Source organism: Portunus trituberculatus, chromosome 17, assembly GCF_017591435.1.
Source record: "Portunus trituberculatus isolate SZX2019 chromosome 17, ASM1759143v1, whole genome shotgun sequence".
In the NCBI taxonomy this organism is placed as follows: Eukaryota; Metazoa; Arthropoda; class Malacostraca; order Decapoda; family Portunidae; genus Portunus; species Portunus trituberculatus.
In genome coordinates, this window is record NC_059271.1 from 32,488,340 (window position 1) to 32,507,524 (window position 19,185).

General features: G+C 43.2%; 1 protein-coding gene across 1 annotated transcript in view; it reads right to left on the reverse strand.

Annotated features, from left to right (window-relative positions):
- The window catches only part of LOC123505069 (serine/threonine-protein phosphatase 6 regulatory ankyrin repeat subunit C-like), a 106,676-nt gene extending 100,686 nt beyond the window's left edge, over positions 1–5,990 (reverse strand). Inside the window, exon 1 of the mRNA XM_045256100.1 lies at positions 4,909–5,990. Within this exon, the coding sequence (XP_045112035.1) occupies positions 4,909–5,487 (579 nt within the window). The 5' untranslated portion in view covers positions 5,488–5,990. The remainder of the gene's footprint in view (positions 1–4,908) is intronic.
- Positions 5,991–19,185: the final 13,195 nt, after the last annotated feature.

The following is a 19,185-nucleotide window of genomic DNA, read 5'->3' on the forward strand; positions in this document are numbered from 1 at the left end:
CTGTGCTACTGTGAATAAAATGAAGACTCGCCAGAGAATAAATGAAGTGGAGTTTGTGTTCTCAATATTTGTTTCTCGCACAGGATATCTCAAGGGCAGTAAAAGTGTCACCAAGAGGATCAGGGTGTGTAAGTCATAAGTCGCCGCACTCAGAGCCCAGAGGAACAGCTTCTAGTTAACTGTTATGTATTGAAGTTATTCCATCATATTTCTGTCTCATTTTTTATTCAAATATTTTAGTTTTAATTCCGCGTTTGTTCTTTATATTTTCCGTTGAATTTTTTTTTTTTTTTTTTTTTTTGGAAGGAGCTCGTGTGTTTCCGTTTGTGTATTCATTTCTCTATTCATTTTTATTTCAGTTTAATTGGTCGTATCGGGGATCGCTTACTGTGCTTTTACGTAAAATGTTTTGACTTTGAGGACTTTTATTTCTATTTTTTTTCCTATTTACTTTCTTTTTCTTTCTTTTTTCATGGGTTTGTTTATTCGTGTATGTATTTGTCTGTGTATTTTTGCCTTACATTGGACACATCGAGGACTGCTTGCCATTGTTCGTGAAGGTTTTGTGTTTAGTGGGTGGTTATATTCTTATGTGATTTGAGATTTCTTTCCACTTCTCTCGCGATGATGATGATGATGATGATGATGATGATGATAGTGGTGGTGATGATCATGATGTGTGTGTGTGTGTGTGTGTGTGTGTGTGTGTGTGTGTGTGTGTGTGTGTGTGTGTGTGTGTGTGTGTGTGTGTGTGTGTGTGAGTGTGAGTGGGTGGGTGGGTGTGTCACTGTTCTAATCTCACACTCGTATAAAGACAAAAAGAATGTTCCTAAGAATGTGTTTCAGCGCGAGGTGTTTACAATCTTAGTGAGTGCTGATAACATCCTGACCCAGACAGTGATAGCACCTGATCCCCGCTAATCCTCACCTTCTTAATAAAGTACATGGCTAGCTAAGTGATGGGATTATATAATAAACTCTGGAACTGCTTTCTTGCATCTGTGTTTCCTCCTTCCCTGTGACTTTCAAGACACTTATAGTCTGTTGATTGATCATTCTATACGATATCCCTTTGGGAGTTAGCATTTCAAAGGGGCTTTTTATATAGTAGTGCTTTGTTGCCATTAGTCAATAACATTCTTACGTAAAAAAGGATTTATTTCAAACATTTTAGTGGTTATGAAATCTTTTACGGGTTGTAAAGTGCAGGGGGTTTATCTAATATTCTCCTGGCCAATGTGACAAAATATATGCAAGGAAATTGATTAATAAAGCTAAATAAATAAATAGATAACTAATTAAATGATATATATGAAATGTGAACATAAATAAAAGAAGGCAAACTGAATTCAGAATGATAGAATAGGAAATGGAAAGACATTTAGTGAAATCTAATTATGATATTTAGTTTCAAATAGATAAGTATCGAGATGATGCATCCTTCCTGCACCGTGGAGCCTCCAGGCAGGTCCGATGCCGCGCCAGCCGCCACCCCGCCCTGCCCTCGCCACAATCCCGTCATGCCACCACACAATCCGATAAGCTGATAACACACGGTACAGGTCACACCTCGCGCAGCTCACCTGTGCACACCTGAGGCATGATAGGCACGGGCGCGGTAACTTTCTGACTGTTACACTTGAAGGAAGTTAATTAGTACACATCTGATTGTTGCATAGAAGCATTACATAGTAAACATTACATAGCAAACATCATATAGCAGCAGTACTATATCTTGAGCATTGAAGATAGTGTGGTTTACAATGGTACGTGAATGCAACAACACATCACTACCCTCACGCCTCGCCCTCCGCTGATCCCTGTCTTTGATGAACAGCTTGTAGGACTCAAGTTATGCGTTCAGTGTATGGAGCATTCTTCTACACTGTATGCTTTAGTTTCCCAAAGTTTTTTTTACAGATATTAAGCGTCGAGGCCCACACTGATTTACAGAATGCTAAATAACTCTTCACTATGTACGAATAGTGGTACTAAATCTTTGTGGGCAGCCTTGCTTCAACAAAACCTGTTGCCTAAAGCCTGCCATCACCAGCATCTCATTTTTTCACTTTCACCCTCACTGTTGTTTCTTCTCTCAACAGCCATGTAACATAAAACATAAAAATATCTTTCATTAGCTTATGTGATAGCGGGAGGTAATCATATTTCACAAAAAAAACTGAGAGCATCAATGATTTGAAACAGTAAACTGTCTTCGTATTTTCATCTTGTGTTTTAATATGTTGACAGCACGTTGGCAGCGCATCTTCACTGTCAGGTGAAGTAAGAAGAATTTAATAAATAGATTACCAGCCACGAGCAGCGGCTCCCTGTAAACTGATAAGTGGCCCTGAGCCTCGTGGCGCCGCAGAAACTCCACTGCCAGAACCTACCAGGCAGCCAGGGCGCCGGGCCCCATCACCGCCAGATGCTGTCTTGCTGACTAGGATTAACTGTAGGAACGTGTGCAATGAAAATTGACTCTCATTCTCCTTACGTTCTTGTTCTGGGAAATATATGTTTAGTTAAAGACAATTTTATGAAGATTTTTCAATGAAATTTTGGCTTAACACTCTCATATCTCCTTATAATGTCCTTTAGGATAAATCTACTTTCACTATGAAATCTTCTTTACTAAGACTCTTGAAGACTGTGTGTGTGTGTGTGTGTGTGTGTGTGTGTGTGTGTGTGTGTGTGTGTGTGTGTGTGTGTGTGTGTGTGTGTGTGTGTGTGTGTGTGTGTGTGTGTGTGTTGTGTGTGTGTGTGTATTTTCTCTTTCTTGTGTGTCTTTCCGGTGATTCACTTCATTTAAGATATAAATAAGACACAGGCTGAATGAGTGACACAGGAGGGACACTCAGGCCGTGACACACAAGTGTCACATGACGGCCATCATCCTTACTTTATGCATTACATCATGCGACAACAGATCACGTCCACGTCCACGGTGCTTCAATGCTTAACATTTCGTTTATGTGAATTGATATGATTAATAATCGAGCAACATACAAAAGGACTGCCACGTGTAGCACTGCTGGCGTCTTACAACTTTCTTTACCTTCTTGCGGTCTTGTTCCACACTCATTTCTATCATACTTAAGATCTTTCCCTCAGTCTTAAGCCCTCTGGCCTGCTGACGACCTATAAATTAACAGGTTTTTTCAAGAAACTGTAACCACATCAAAGGACTTATGACTGAGGGAAACAATCGTAGAAGAGAGTGAAGAAGCTTAATCGTCTTTTAATCACGATTGCACATAAACAGTTGATGTGTACGAAAATTTATCAAGGTGGAAAAAAAAAGACCTCCGATCTCCATTTAAGAAGAAAGTCAACACATAAAAGGTGCTGCAGCAAGCCGCCTTCCCCCTACCCAACACACACACACACACACACACACACACACACACACACACACACACACACACACACACACACACACACACACACACACACACACACACGCACACACACACACACATCTCTCTAGTGTCCGTCCTGCATCAGAAATCCAGTTTTTACTCCCCAACTCTCTAACTCTCTCTCTCTCTCTCTCTCTCTCTCTCTCTCTCTCTCTCTCTCTCTCTATATATATATATATATATATATATATATATATATATATATATATATATATATATATATATATATATATATATATATATATATATATATATATATATATATATTCATATATCAATCTATCCATCTATCTCAGAGCGATACTTGTAAATGAAGCTTTCTTTTTCTACATATGTGAGTGACAGAAGTGCAAGTGCCGCCGCTGTCATAATACAGTAACAAAAGGTGTCAATGATGCAGTAATTACGTGTTGCTACGCCAAACACCTTCACCTGACGATGGAGAGCGGAAAGGCAGCATAAACGTTTCCGCCAATTATACACACTCCCTGGACGTGCTGACATCATTTGTTTACGCGAGAGGCGGTGTGTACGTCATGTCTGGCGAAGCTTCTGCGGTACGTTGGAAGGTTCAAGATCGGGACTCAGCATGGGGAGGATGAGTCATAAATGTGGCAGCCACTCTATTACTGAAGGAAGATCAGTACTTTCTCTGAGTGTGGCTGAATTGCAAGTGAACTCCAGAACATTTCCTCTATGCATCTGTTTGTCTCTGCCCGTGTTAGGTTGCCATCCTTGGCACACACCTCAGAGGAACAGTAGCAAGCGACCCACCACACTGCACCACACTTCTGTTCTAATTAAAAGATGGTGTACTAAATAGACCGCAGCGCTCCGCCACCATCCATCAACACCTCCTTCGCTACTTCTAAGAGAAGCTTCTCAACCTCCTTCCCCAGAAGGATTTGATTTGCAATTTTTTAGAAACAGTTTTTCTGGTTACCTGCTTCCGATACCTCCAACAGTTGTTTGTGGAGGAAGACGCCTTTAGATTCATGATATTGGAGCTGTCTGAAAAAATGGCCCTGCATTTCTTCCAAAATGCGCGATGTTGACCAGTGTTTGACATCATGACAGAGAATTGCCGCTGCTGCTATTACCAGTGCAGTGTTGCTCCGTGGTATTTCACTTCCTGCCATTCTCTACATCTCTCTCTCTCTCTCTCTCTCTTTATATATATATATATATATATATATATATATATATATATATATATATATATATATATATATATATATATATACTACATCATAGTTATATAATTCGTTTATTGGTTTCGCCCTTATATCTCAAAATAGAGATAAAATAAACAGATAAATAGAGAATGATATGAATAAACAGAGCGAGGGCAAGAGCAAAGTCCCCGGACACCCCAGCCACTCCTCACCCTGGGGCAGAACAATAGCAGTGTTGTCGCGGGGCGCCGCGCGTTGCTTACACGGAAAGGAAGACTTACTACCGCCATTGTAGCGCGAGACAAACTCACCTCATCCGCTAAATCCTTGAGCGGGTGAAAGGGTGGCTGGGAGCTGCTGCCGGAGAGCTGCTGCTCGGGAACGAGTCGTTCCAGAACCTTTAGGGCATGATCCAGGGCTGGCCAGTCCCCCTTCGAGCTGAGCAGCATAACCCTAGCTCGCTGTTTCTGGATCTGATCTTGGTCTTGGCTCGGGCCAGTTTCAACGCTGCTCGCCCCGTCATCCGCATCCTTCCCTCTGTCCTGCTCTCCGCTGTCAATGCTGCCGCGACGCTGTCCGCCCTTCCCTTCGCCTTGGCGTCCGTTGTCCAAGCTGCCACGCCTGCCGCCCGCATTAGTTTGGCGTCCTCGTCCCGTGGACGTTTGGGTGAGGGGCAGGCCGCCCACAGTGGCCACGTCAGGGCCTGCAGCACCTGATGGCTGGCCGCGTCGCCCGCCTTCCCGACCGTACTCATCACCGGCTTGCTGACTCATACGAGAGTTCTTCATGCCCTTGGAGTCATACACCTGCGTGCCATAACGCTGTCTGCCGCCTCGCTCACGGTCCGGGGGGCCGCCGTCTGGCGGACCCGATTGTCTTTTATCGGACATGGCGGCACTTTCCAGCTACTCTACTAGCACCGCACAGCTCACTAGAACCACGGCCATCATTGTCACCTTGCCGTGAACTCCGCCAGAGTAGTGGGGGCCCACGCTCCCTGTGTGGTGTGTCCCGGGTTCCGTGCGACCACTCTGCGACCAAACGATCAACTGCTGCCTGGCGGTCCGGCCCACGCCACCTTAGCCCCTCTCAATCTCTCCCCCTCCCTACCAACGCCACTACACCACCACTACCACCACCACCCCTCGTTATCATGCATCCACCTGAGCCATAACCAGCGCGCCTTCCCGGGATGAACAACGCCCACCATACCGGTGTGTTGAGGCGGGTGGTGCCACGCCCCCATGGGGAGCTGGGACGCCCATTACTTGCACCATGCCATCCCTCTGGACGGCGAGGAGGTGCTGCATCTGTTGGCTTGTGGAGGTCATGGTTTGGTGGGTCGTGAAAGGGAGACAGGAGGGGGCGTCCCAATCTATGGCAAAGCTTTCTGTTTACCTTTCCTTTCCACTTTTCTGAAGTTTAACGTATCAATTTGATGGGGTTGTAAAGGAAACCTGCAACATGATGATGATGAAGATGATAATGATGATGATGATATTGGTAGTGGTAGTCGTGGTGGTGGTTGTGATGGTTGTGGTGGTGGTGGTGGTAGAGAACAATTTTTCCTACGCAGGCATTAGGTGAACGCGAGGCATTTCATGAGTGACGACGATAGGTGGAGGTGATGCAGAGCTGCTGGCTGGAGGTGCGTGTCAGGAGGTTGGTCCTCACACGTGCCTCATTACGCCATGACACAGCGGCCATCGGAGGGGAGGCGAGGACTGGGACGGAGGGAACAAAACTCCCTGGTCTGCCTCGATAGTAATTCTTTCCATCGCGACGCGGTATGTTGGAGCAGGTTACATGCGGACCACCTGACGAGGGTAAACATTGACTCTACTCTCTCTGTCGGACTTTTCTCTCGCCTCGCCGCTGCTCACTCCGATCTCATACGTGTCACTACAATAATGGGACGCATCGATGAAGCCTGAATTACGAGAACAATAACGCGTCAAGGTAAAAACTGATGAGCCTGAAATGAGCTGAATTCTGCCATGTCAACTGCCTCTTACCCCGAGGCATCTGCGCGGATCAGCACTATTTTCCATTCCCCGATATTCATTTATGGATGGAGAGAGAGAGAGAGAGAGAGAGAGAGAGAGAGAGAGAGAGAGAGAGAGAGAGAGAGAGAGAGAGAGAGAGAGAGAGAGAGAAAGCTTTACTATTGATTTATATAGTTCCTTTTCCTCGATCTTGAGATGGTTCTGACGCGTCAAGCAGGGTCCAACAAAGGTGTCCCGCGGTGCCTCTAGACAAATGAAATCAATACTAGCACTAATGAAAATAACAATTAACGCATAAGGATTTTTTACCCAAGATTATCCTTATGAAACTTGTTGTGCAACCTTGGCAGTCACTTAAAGCACTAATCGTTCAGAATCCTCCTAATGGCACTGTGTGGATAGTAATGCTTCTTTGATTCCTGCACAAATACCAGCGTAACTTGTCTCTTGATCCTTGTCTTAGCAAATCCAGCGATAAGAGTTAGAAGCGTTGCAAAGGTAAGTTTTTTTTCCCCTTTCCTTTTTTATAGGGGATCAGTTATCCTCTTAACAACAATAAATCAGTAAATACCAAAAGATCTTCAATGATAAAATAGATCTAAGACTTAAAGGATCGGAGGTACGCGCCACCACTTCACGTCGCCTGGTTGGATTGAGGGAGGCAATGCGAGGACAGACAGGTGGTTGGGATGAGGGAGGCAATGCGAGGACAGACAGGTGGTTGGGATGAGGGAGGCAATGCGAGGACAGACAGGTGGTTGGGATGAGGGAGGCAATGCGAGGACAGACAGGTGGTTGGGTTGAGGAGGCAATGCGAGGACAGACAGGTGGTTGGGATGAGGGAGGCAATGCGAGGACAGACAGGTGGTTGGGATGAGGGAGGCAATGCGAGGACAGACAGGTGGTTGGGATGACGGAGGCAATGCGAGGACAGACAGGTGGTTGGGATGAGGGAGGCAATGCGAGGACAGACAGGTGGTTGGGATGAGGGAGGCAATGCGAGGACAGACAGGTGGTTGGGATGAGGGAGGCAATGCGAGGACAGACAGGTGGTTGGGATGAGGGAGGCAATGCGAGGACAGACAGGTGGTTTGATCATTGTATAACTTGTGTATTTATAACCCAAACAAAAGTTACAGAATTTTTTTTTTAACTGTCAAGTGCTGAAATATTAATGAAGTATTATAAAAAAGGTAGTATAATTATGATAATAATAATAATAATAATAATAATAATAATAATAATAATAATAATAATAATAATAATAATAATAATAATAATAATAATAATAATGATTATTATTATTATTATTATTATTATTATTATTATTATTATTATTATTATTATTATTATTATTATTATTATTATTATCATGATAATGATGACGATGATGATGATGATGATAATAATAATAATAATAATAATAATAATAATAATAATAATAATAATAATAATAATAATAATAATAATAATAATGATAATAATAATAAAACACAATGCAATAAGACAATTAGCTAAGTGTTCATCGTTCTGTTGCAGTGGGTGGTGACGAACAAGGTCAAGAATGGTGGTGTGGGCTACATTAGTATTGCTACGTTTTTCTGGATGCTACTCTTTGGGTGACAAGGAGCCGCCTGCACCATCTGCAGATTTTCCCACCAGCCCTTCCCTTCGCTCAGTGGTTCTGTACATGCCTAACTCTTCACTGTGGTTTACACATTCCTCGCAGTCCGCGTGACTCATGTATGGAGGAGAGGGGAAAAAAAAATAGTGCTTGATTAACATTCCTTTAAATGAAAACAAGCTGAACAATGATTTCATTAATTGAGGAAGAAGACGTAGGCAAAATGTATAAAAGAAATATTGAAAGTTTTCAGGGCGATATGTGGACCAACCTTGAATTGGGCGTTGTCTGTGTCATTTCCTGCCGCGGAGGCGCTGCCGCGTCGCCCATAACTCCTGAGTCCCCCGTCAAGACGGTCCGGAAAGACCCTCTGAAAAGATAGAAAACCAAATTCATGGGACACTTCTTTAAAAATATTCCGCCTTGCGGTAATGCACCGCTGATATCACGGCACCGGCGCGCCACGCGAAAGGTTGCAGGTCAGCAGCGTGCTTTGGCCCAACTGCACCACAGAAGGAATCCAAAAGATATACTTTCTTCTATTTTCTCAGTATCACGTGGAGATCTCGCTAGTGAAAAAAAAAAAAAAAAATATATATATATATATATATATATTGTGAAAAATCAAATGTTTTATTTTTTTTTTTCCTTTTTTGAGGAAAATGTTTGAGGGAAAACTGGCAAGCATGCAAACAAGTTCAGTGCCATAACCGTCCCAGCCCTCGTCACGCTCGCAACACGCCTTCCCGCCCCGCCTTCTCGCTCGGATGATGACGCCGTGCGTGATGCCGCGTCGATACCAACAATAACCTTGTTTTCTCAAAATTTGCGGATAACACGGTGGTAAAGGCAGAGGTGGGGCAGAGAAGCGGCCATGACGCAGCGGAACCCATCGTTGGTTAATCCTGTGTGCATGTAGGGCGCCCCTTACACACGCTGCTCTGGCCAATACGGTGCGTCCATTGTCCAAAATGTTACAGTAGGTACTTGCCTGATGTGACACCAATGAGTAGTGGCTCCAGCACAGGCCTGCGCCAGCCTGGATTCCAGCTTTAGGTAGACTGGTCAGGACAAGTGGTGTCCACCACACACAGCAAGACATAATGACAGGAAGCGGAACAAGGCTCAGGTTGACCAATACTAAAGCCTTGTAATGACGACATGTATAATACAGGTTTCAGTAATACTAGGGAACACAAAATATACTATAAAGGGCAAAACCCCTCACGAATCAACGAAAGAGCAACATGATGAAGGAAAAATGTTATTTTGCACTCAAAACTTTCCGAATAATGTCAACAATCACATCCAATACTGTTTTGCTCTTGAAAACAAACTTTTACCTGAACACAAAAGCGTATCCTCCGTTACGAGATTGGTTGGAAATGGCAACAACATACACACGCAGAACCGGGAAATCTGGAAGGAGAAAAATTGTAAGCGACACCAACAACTTTTATCGACAAAAGCGATGAACACTTACTTGGTTACGACGAGATTACGTTCAAGTTTGTTTGCCCAACTTTGATGACATTAAAGACGCAGGCTTGGCTGGGCTAAGTAGAGTGACAGGGATTAAAACTTAGAGGAAGGGAACGAATTGCCACCACGCCAACAAAATAAAACTAAATGCCTGTGATAGTTGTATACATTATTTGAAAATGTTTACTGAACACATATTGCTTGATATAACAATTTGTTTTATTTCTATTTTTCTTAAATCTCAAAAGGTCTAGTCTTACAGTGTTATTGCTTGCGTTTTTCACTCTCCTTTCTTCCTCAGCCACCGTGCCAGCTTTACCATTCCTTCTTTCTTTCTTCTTTTCCTTCTTAATGCATCCTCCCTTTTCTCTTTTCTTGCTAAATCTTTCCTCCTCTAGCCTGCCTCCTCCTCTCTCTCTCTCTCTCTCTCTCTTCCTGACTTTAACAACACTTCACTCCCGTCTCCACACGCAGCTTCCCGCTCTGCCTCTTTCTTTCCCCACCTTCCCTCCCTACCACTTCTTTCCCTTCCCTTCCCTTCCCTCCACCTTAGTTCCCCACACCTCCCCACACACCAACTCTTTCTACCTTCAACACACTTTTTCTCCCTCAAATCTTCTTCCAAACTCCCCAAAGCCCGAAAGACAGACAAACAGACAAACAGGCATACATAGTCTCTCTCTCTCTCTCTCTCTCTCTCTCTCTCTCTCTCTCTCTCTCTCTCTCTCTCTCTCTCTCTCTCTCTCTCTCTCTCTCTGTATATCCAAAATCAGTCCTCAATCTTTCCTAACAAACCTTTCCCACCGTACTTCCCTTTCACATCCATCAGCCTATTGCTCTCTCTCTCTCTCTCTCTCTCTCTCTCTCTACAATGCTCCACACACCCTCTGTTCCTTATCCCTTAGTTCCTCTCATCCTTCTTCCATCTTCAACCAGGCCTTCCGACTTTCTCCTTTCGCTACACGTCCACCTGCCCCTTTCCATCACCCCGGCCGCCGTCCTGTGCCGCCTCCTCTCCTTTCCACCCCCTTTCCGCCCCCCATCACCGCTCCCTCTCATCGCCATGCATCTATTCATCCACCTCACCTGAGTGACGTGTTTTCCCTGCCTGAGAAAACATTATGCTTGACGAGAAAGAATGAACGTCGGCCAGCAAGGTTCCTGTAAGAGACCCAGCTCGCATCTCGGCCCCCGCGTCTTCCTCCTTCCTTCCTTCCTGCCCAGAGAATTTAAGCTTTCCCAGAGAGACATAAAGTTTTCACACATGACCGTCGCTGCAGCCTCGGGAAGTAGCAGTGGCGGAGGAGAATAATTGTAAATAATGCTGTGTGTGTGTGTGTGTGTGTGTGTGTGTGTGTGTGTGTGTGTGTGTGATTTCTCCTCTCATGGTGCTCATTTTTAGCGTTCATACTCGTAAATTATTCTGACGCAGGCATTCTCGGTAACAAGGATCGCAGGAATGTGAAAGCCAGTGTCGTTATAATAATCACTCTTCTTTTTCCTCTCCGCAGCATTTTCTTTCGTCTCGGCGTGGCAGCCTTTGCCGTGTGCTATATTCTCCCTTGCTTTCGCCAGCCGCACACTGCCTGGATGCCGTTCACAGTATGCATCCCTTATTCTTAGTAAACCCTTCAGTATTGAGGCGCTTTTTTAACCTTGAGTTTTTGGGTATGATTAGACGATTTTATTTGCATTAGGAAGGGTCTATGGAGGTCAAATGATTAAGGGACTTTACTATTCTAATCTATATGTTTCTGAAGCTTTATAATGTTGCCAAAATAGTAACAAGAAGGAATATAAAAACACGTCCTGCTACTGTAGAGCTCAGATTTAAGGGCATATATCGAGAAGGTTCATTTTCTTATTCATCTTTCCTTCTTTTTTTTTTTTTTTTTACTTTTTGCCTCAGCCTCACTTCGTCTTATGCTTGCTATGAATATGCATGGTATTTACGAGGGTCTGTACCTGTCGTGTTTAAAAAAGTTGTCCACCAGCTTTACCACAGTTTTTTTTTTCTCTTATCAAACTTTTCTCACAGCACGTGTCTGTCTCCCTCACTCAAATATATCCTGATCTTAAATTCATTTCTTTGTTTTCGTGTATATCCATAAGAAAATAGAAAAAAACTGTTTGACTGACGTTCTGATTTATTATTTCAACAATCTCCATCTTCTATCACAAAATACTAATGTGTACAGTTCAGTTACTGCAGTCTATTTCAAAGATGCCAATTAATCTCTTCAGTACCGGGACGCGTTTTCATATTCATTCTGCTTACCATTTGCGATTTTATACAGCTTCAGATACACATGCTGGGTATAGAATAGTAAAGACTGGCCATTATTCTTCTGACCTCCATAGATAATTCATAATACAAATAAAATCGTCTAATCATATCCATAAATCAAGGTAAAAATACGTCTCATTACTAAAGGGCGAGTCACATACTAAGTAACAGCAACACCCACCGTGAGAGCGCTAGTAGGACTCACGGAAGCCTGACCTATGAACAAAGGTAAGAATTTTCGTGCAACACACCCTCGCCCTCTTACTAAGGACGGGCAGTAACTGAACGCTCATCAGTGAAAAAAAGAAGCTTAGTGTCACGACCATGGCACAAATCTGGGCCAGTCAGAGAGAGAGAGAGAGAGAGAGAGAGAGAGAGAGAGAGAGAGAGAGAGAGAGAGAGAGAGAGAGAGAGAGAGAGAGAGAGAGAGAGAGAGAACCCTTCACCTGACATTTTTATCTTTCTGCATTTTGTCTCAAGCAGTTTACTTTATAGGAAACCAGAGGGCTGGTAAAAATCACTGCAGAATATGCAGAAAAAGGAAGATCACAAGGAGAAGGAAAAGGATGATACGGAGGCTGTGGTGGCCGTTGTGGTGGAGAACGAGGAGGAGGAAGGGAAGGACAATGGGTAAGAGGACAAGGAGGAAAACTTAGACAAGAAGAGAAGGACAAAAAGGGAGAGAGAACTGAGAAGGGAAGAACACGAAGAATAGAACAAGGAGGAAAGAAGAAAGACAATACAATGAGGATAAAATATACAAGAAGAGAAGGACATGGAAGAAAAGACGGACAAGAAGAGAATGGCAAGAATGGAGAGAACAGGGAAGGGAAGGAAACGAAGAAAAAAATCAAGGAAAGAAGGAAATACAATGGAGAAGAGGACAAGGATGAAAAGATGAACAAGGAGAGAAAGAGAAAGAACAAAGAAAAGAAGGAGGAGGACAACGACGAGAAGGAAAAAGGACAAGGAGGGAAAGGACACGGAAGGGAAGGACAAGGAGGACGAGAAAAGGAAGAAGGATAGAATACAAATAGAGAAAGGAACAAAAAAGGAAAAATAGACACAAATAAATAAATACGAAAAAAAACAAAGAAAACAAATGAAAAAAATACCCTCATAATAAGAAAAATAAAAAAAAAGTAAAGAGAAGCAAAAGAACCATGACAAACAATCAAATCACTACACGAAGCTTACGAAAAAGAAACTTATTACGGAACAAAGCGATTGGGAAGATAACGATCATAAATTACGTAATGTAGAATAATAATGCAGAAATCTTGTCAATCTGCCTCTAGAATACTAAAAAGACCTTAAAAACTCGTGTTAATTTAAAAGAGGGATATTCAAGAGTGTTTTTCCAATTACTAATGTAGAAATCTTGTCAATCTGCCTCTAGAACTGTGAAAAATAGTAAAAACATCTTAAAGCTCCTGTAAATTTAGAGACCGAGGTTTTCAAGAGTATTTCTCCAGTTAATAATGTAGAAATCTTGTCAATCTGCCTCTAGAACTGTGAAAAATACTAAAAATATCTTAAAACACTCGTGTAAATTTAGAGAGCGGGATTTTCAAGAGTGTTTCTCTAATAAATAAAGTAGAAATCTTATCAATCTGCCTCTAGAACACTAAAACACCTTAAAAACTCGAATAAATTTAGAAAGCCAGGTATTCAATAGTGTTTCTGTAGTACATAATGTAGAAATATTGTCAATCTGCCTCTAGAGCTATAAAAAAAAAACACCTTAAAAAACTCGTGTAAAATTAGAGAACGCGGAGTTTTTTCAAGAGTGTTTCTCCAGTTAATAATGTAGAGATCTTGTCAATCAGCCTGTACAACCGTAAAAACATAAAATTCTCGTGTAAAATTAGAGAGCGCGGGAGTGGAGGGGGAGTTTTCAAGAGTACAACCAAATGACAGCTTCAAATTATACGAGCACTTTTACCTATTTGCCGCAGCTTAGGCTCAGGAGAAACACTGCTGCTCTACCGCCCACCAACCCCGGCCAGCATCTGTAGCCCCGGGAAGTTGGGAGGCGGTGTAGAAAAGGCGCCGGGGTGGGTAAGGCGAAAGTATAATAATAACTACACTAACAACAAAGGGGCATAACGATAAAAGCAACAGCCATGCCGGGACATTTACCCCATCCATGGCTCTCTCTCTCTCTCTCTCTCTCTCTCTCTCTCTCTCTCTGTCTCTCCAGTGCACGTCAATCCTTTGTTTAATTTACGTGATATTCTTCCTCCTCCTCCTCCTCCTTCTCCTCTGTTATCTCTCATTCTCTCTCTCTTTACCGCTGTCCCTCCCTTATCCTTCCTTCCAGCTCCCTCTTCCTCCTCCTCCTCCTCCTCCTCCTCTTCCTCCTCTGTTATCTCTCTTTCTCTCTCTCTTTACCGCTGTCCCTCCCTTATCCTTCCTTCCAGCTCCCTCCTCCTCCTCCTCCTCCTCCTCCTCCTCCTCCTTCTCCTCCTCCTCCTCCTCTTCCTCCTCCTCTTCCAACCCTCTGCCGGTGATATATCAAGTAAAATGTATTACTTCCTTGCAGCTTCTCCTCTCCTGATTCATGTCTTATTTAATTTTGATATTTTACCCGTTTTCCATGCCCTCTCTCTCTCTCTCTCTCTCTCTCTCTCTCTCTCTCTCTCTGGCACATACTTCTTTTATAATATTTACTTACACACTTCCCCCTCCGTTCTTCCCTGTGCCCATACATCCTCTCTATCTTACTTTCCTCCGTTCCCGCCATATTTTCCACGCCTCTCCCCTCCTTCACTATCTCTTTCTTCGCCAATAATCATCTCTCTCTCTTTTCCCGGCCATTTTTCCTTCACTCCTCCTCCCTGTTCCTCTCCTCCATTCTTGTGCGGCGCCATCAGTGTCTCTCCGGCCTCGTTCTGCAATGCATGTTTCGCACTTTCTTTCCTCTCCTTTCTTTCAGTCTCGTTCTTCCTTGGCTTTCATTCCGTCGCCTCTTTCTCCTCCCTCTACCGTTCTCTCACCTCCTTTAATCTTCATTTAGTTCTCTTTCTCTTCATGTTTTTTTTTTCTCATTTTTTTCCGCTTTCTTTCTCTTATCCGGGGTTTCTTCATCGTCTACTTTATAGTTAATGGTTTCTACGTCGCCTCTATACTGCCTTTGTCCTTCGCTTCGTCACTCTCTCTGTCTTACTCCTTCTGGCACAAGTCTCTTTCAGCCTCCACACCGACTTATCCTCCTCAAGACTTCTTCACTCGCCTTCCCTCACCTTCTACAGCCTTTCTCGCGCCTGCCTCACTCTCTCTCTCTCTCTCTCTCTCGACGCCTTCCCCTTAATCCCTACCTCTCTTTTGCACCTCCCCCCTCTCTCTCTCTCTCTCTCTCTCTTTCTCTCTCCCGTCACACTAGAGGGTCGGAGCGGAATACCAAAACCTTCGGGATAGCGGCCTTATAAAGATTTTTTGGACCTCTTCTCCCTTTGCTTCTCATTTTTTTCCCCTTTCGCCTCCCTCCCTGTTGTTGCTGTTGCTGTTGCTGTTTTTTTCGAGGCGAGTGTTTCTACTCGTGTGTGTTCTTTTTTACCTTTCCTTTTTTTTTTCCATCTGCTGGCTGTCTATTTGATCCTTCTTGTTCAGGTTTTTCTTTTTCTTTTTTCTTATCTCCTTGTGTCATCTTTCTTTCTCTCTTTTTATTTTTCTTGTCTCTCCTCCTTCTTGTAATACTATATCTGTATTCCTTTTCTTTGGTGCAATTTTCTCCCTATTTACAGCTGCCATCTCTTTTTCCTTGTTCTCTTTCCTCTTTCTGTGTCTTCTGTTTCACGTTTATCTTCCATTTCCTTCCCTCTCTTCTCTTGTCTTTCTCCTACCGTTGCTGCATTTACTATTCTACCATACCTCTAGCAGTTTTCTTCCTATCTACTGCTTCCATCTTTTTTTCCTTGTTCTCTTTCCTCTTTCCGTGTCTTCTGTTTCAAGTTTATCTCCTTCTCCTTCTCTCTCTTCTCTCGTCTTTCTCCTAGTGTTGCTGCATTTACTATTTGTTCTCCCATACTTCTATTTCCATCTGCTGTCTGTCTATCAATTCCTGTTTTTCTTATTCATCTTTCCTTTCCTTGTTGTTTTCTCTCTTTTTCTTCCTTCCTCCTGTTTCTCATTTCTTCCTGTCTTTCTTCTTCTTGTTTGCTTCTTCATTCTTCCTTCCTTCATTCCTTCTTCATCTTCCTTCTTTCTTTTCTTCCTTACCACTTATGCAGCTGTTATTCTTCCTTCCTTCCGACTCTTCCTGTTTTTTTTTTTTCCTCTTCTTACTTATGCAACTGTTATTCTTTCTTCCTTCCTTCCTAATCTTCCTACTTCTTTCTTTTCCTTTTCTTATTTATGCAACTGTTATTCTTTCTTCCTTCCTACTCTTCCTGCTTTTTTCTTTTCCTCCTTACTGCTTATACAACTGTTATTCCTTCTTCCTTCCTCCTCTTCCTACTTCTTTCTTTCCCCCTCCTCCTCCTCCTCCTCCTCCTCTTCCTCCTCTTTATTCACGTCCTGTCCTCCTCCTCATCCCTGCGTAGCTTTGTGCTGGGACTCTACTCTTTGTGTCAAATTTGCTTGACGAGAGGAATTCGTTTTGGAGAGCCAACGTGAATGGTTTTCAATATGATCATGTGCCTCTTTTTTCCTCCCTTTATATCTTCCTCTATGATATACATTTGTGTGTGTGTGTGTGTGTGTGTGTGTGTGTGTGTGTGTGTGTGTGTGTGTGTGTGTGTGTGTGTGTGTGTGTGTGCTTTCTATTATGCTCAATATATCTATAAAAATGCAAGGATGTAAAAACAGCACAAACACAAATATGCCCACGCTCGCTCTCTCTCTCTCTCTCTCTCTCTCTCTCTCTCTCTCACTCACTCGCACAAACACAAACAAGCAAGCAAACAAGCACGGAAGGAAGCAAACAGGTAAACAAAAGGCCGTCATATTTCGGTGTGTGTGTGTGTGTGTGTGTGTGTGTGTGTGTGTGTGTGTGTGTGTGTGTGTGTGTGTGTGTGTGTGTGTGTGTGTGTGTGTGTGTGTGCTTTCTATTATGCTCAATATATCTATAAAAATGCAAGGATGTAAAAATAGCACAAACACAAATATGCCCACGCTCTCTCTCTCTCTCTCTCTCTCTCTCTCTCTCTCTCTCTCTCTTTCTCTCTCACTCACTCGCACAAACACAAACAAGCAGGAAAACAGGCACGGAAGGATGCAAACAGGTAAACAAAAGGCCGTCATATTTCGGTGTGTGTGTGTGTGTGTGTGTGTGTGTGTGTGTGTGTGTGTGTGTGTGTGTGTGTGTGTGTGTGTGTGTGTGTGTGTGTGTGTGTGTGTGTGTGTGCGTGTGTGTGTGTGTGTGCAGTACACGCGCAGAGCATCCTACACTTGAAAAATAATACACTGGAGCAAAACATTTATGAAGACAGGAGTGCGCCAGCTTACTTAAAAACCTCTTGAGTCCAACTGCACACACACACACACACACACACACACACACACACACACACACACACACACACCTGTAAAACCACCTGAGCCATTCCTTTCTCTCCACCTTCACCCATTACTTCCTTCCTAGCTCCTTCCCATCGCTCTCTTTCTCTCTCTCTCTCTCTACACCTGCCTCCCACTCTCCCTCCTGTCTCAGCTGTGCCGGGAGATAAGTCCACTCTTCCTCACTCTACGGCCCGCTCACTCCCGGCGCGAATCTCTCTGCCAGCTTCTCCCGAAATGAGTGTGGAGTAAATTTTGTGTCGTTTCTTGGCTATGCTGGCTGTTGACACTTCCTCGCTCATCGCTCCGCCTACTTCAGACCCAGGCCGCTCGTGTGATGATTCTGTGTATCTGAGTCGAACTTCTGGCGCCTGTTTCTCGCTTTAGACACTCATCCGTGGTGTTCAAAGTGGCTGTGGTATTAATGATAGTGTTACTGCTGGTGTTTGTGTTAGCTATTAGTGCTTCTCCTGCTACTGCTGCTGTTGTTATTGGTATTGTTGTTATTTTTGTTTATATATTATTACTGTAATCACTACTACTACTTCTACTACTATTGCTATTGCTACTACTACTACTGCTATTACTACTACTACTACTACTACTATTACTACTACTACTACTACCACGTACTTTGTTACTGCTGACGATGTTGCTAATTCCAAAGGGAAGAAGAAGAACAAGAACAATAGAAAAAAATATAACGACAGCAATGACGATAATAATAATGATAATAATAATAATAATAATAATAATAATAATAATAATAATAATAAAAATGATAACAATAATGATAATAAAAACAGTGAAAATAACTACAATAACAATAACAATAACAGTAAATGCCCACCACCACTCCACGTACACCACCAACAACACCACCGCTAATACTAACACCACCACCACCACCACCACATATATCATCATCTCTCTTATCACACAACTCGCACCACATTCCCAGCAAGCAAGCAACATTCCCACAACACCACCACCACCAGCAACAAACACAAAACCACCACAACCACCACCACCACCATGTCATGTAACCCTCCCTCATTCACTCAGTCAGTCAGTCCCACAGCACCAGAGGACATGTTCACCACCACTATTCACACACCATCACCATACACCACCGCACTCACCATCGATAACCACCAGCACCACTTAACACCACTTCCCCATCAGTCCTGCTCGCCCTCATCGTCACTCTAGTCACCATAACCCGCATATTGGCTCTATATTTAACTTCTTCATTACTGGGACACATTTTTACTTTGAGTTTTGTGCACGATTAGACCATTTTATTAACATTACGAAGGATCTATGAAGGTCAGAAGACTAATGGCCACAGTCTTCACTCTTTTAATCCCCAACATAAGTTTCTAAAGCTGTATAAATTCACCAAATAGTAAGCAGAATGAGTATAGAAACGCGTCGTGGTACTGAAGGAGTTAATACATCTTCCCTATCGGCCCTGCTTGTCATCACCGTTACTCTCATCCCCATAACTCGACATCTTACCATTACAATTAACATCACAGCCCACAGAATCGCCTCCACAGGTATACACTATCGGTGGCATTCCTCGCGGCTGAGTTAGGTCGTCACCCGCCTGAAATAATGCCAATTAAGCTGACCTGTGTGTTTGGGTGAGCTTAATTAATTTCACCTACTGGATGGTGACGGGTGT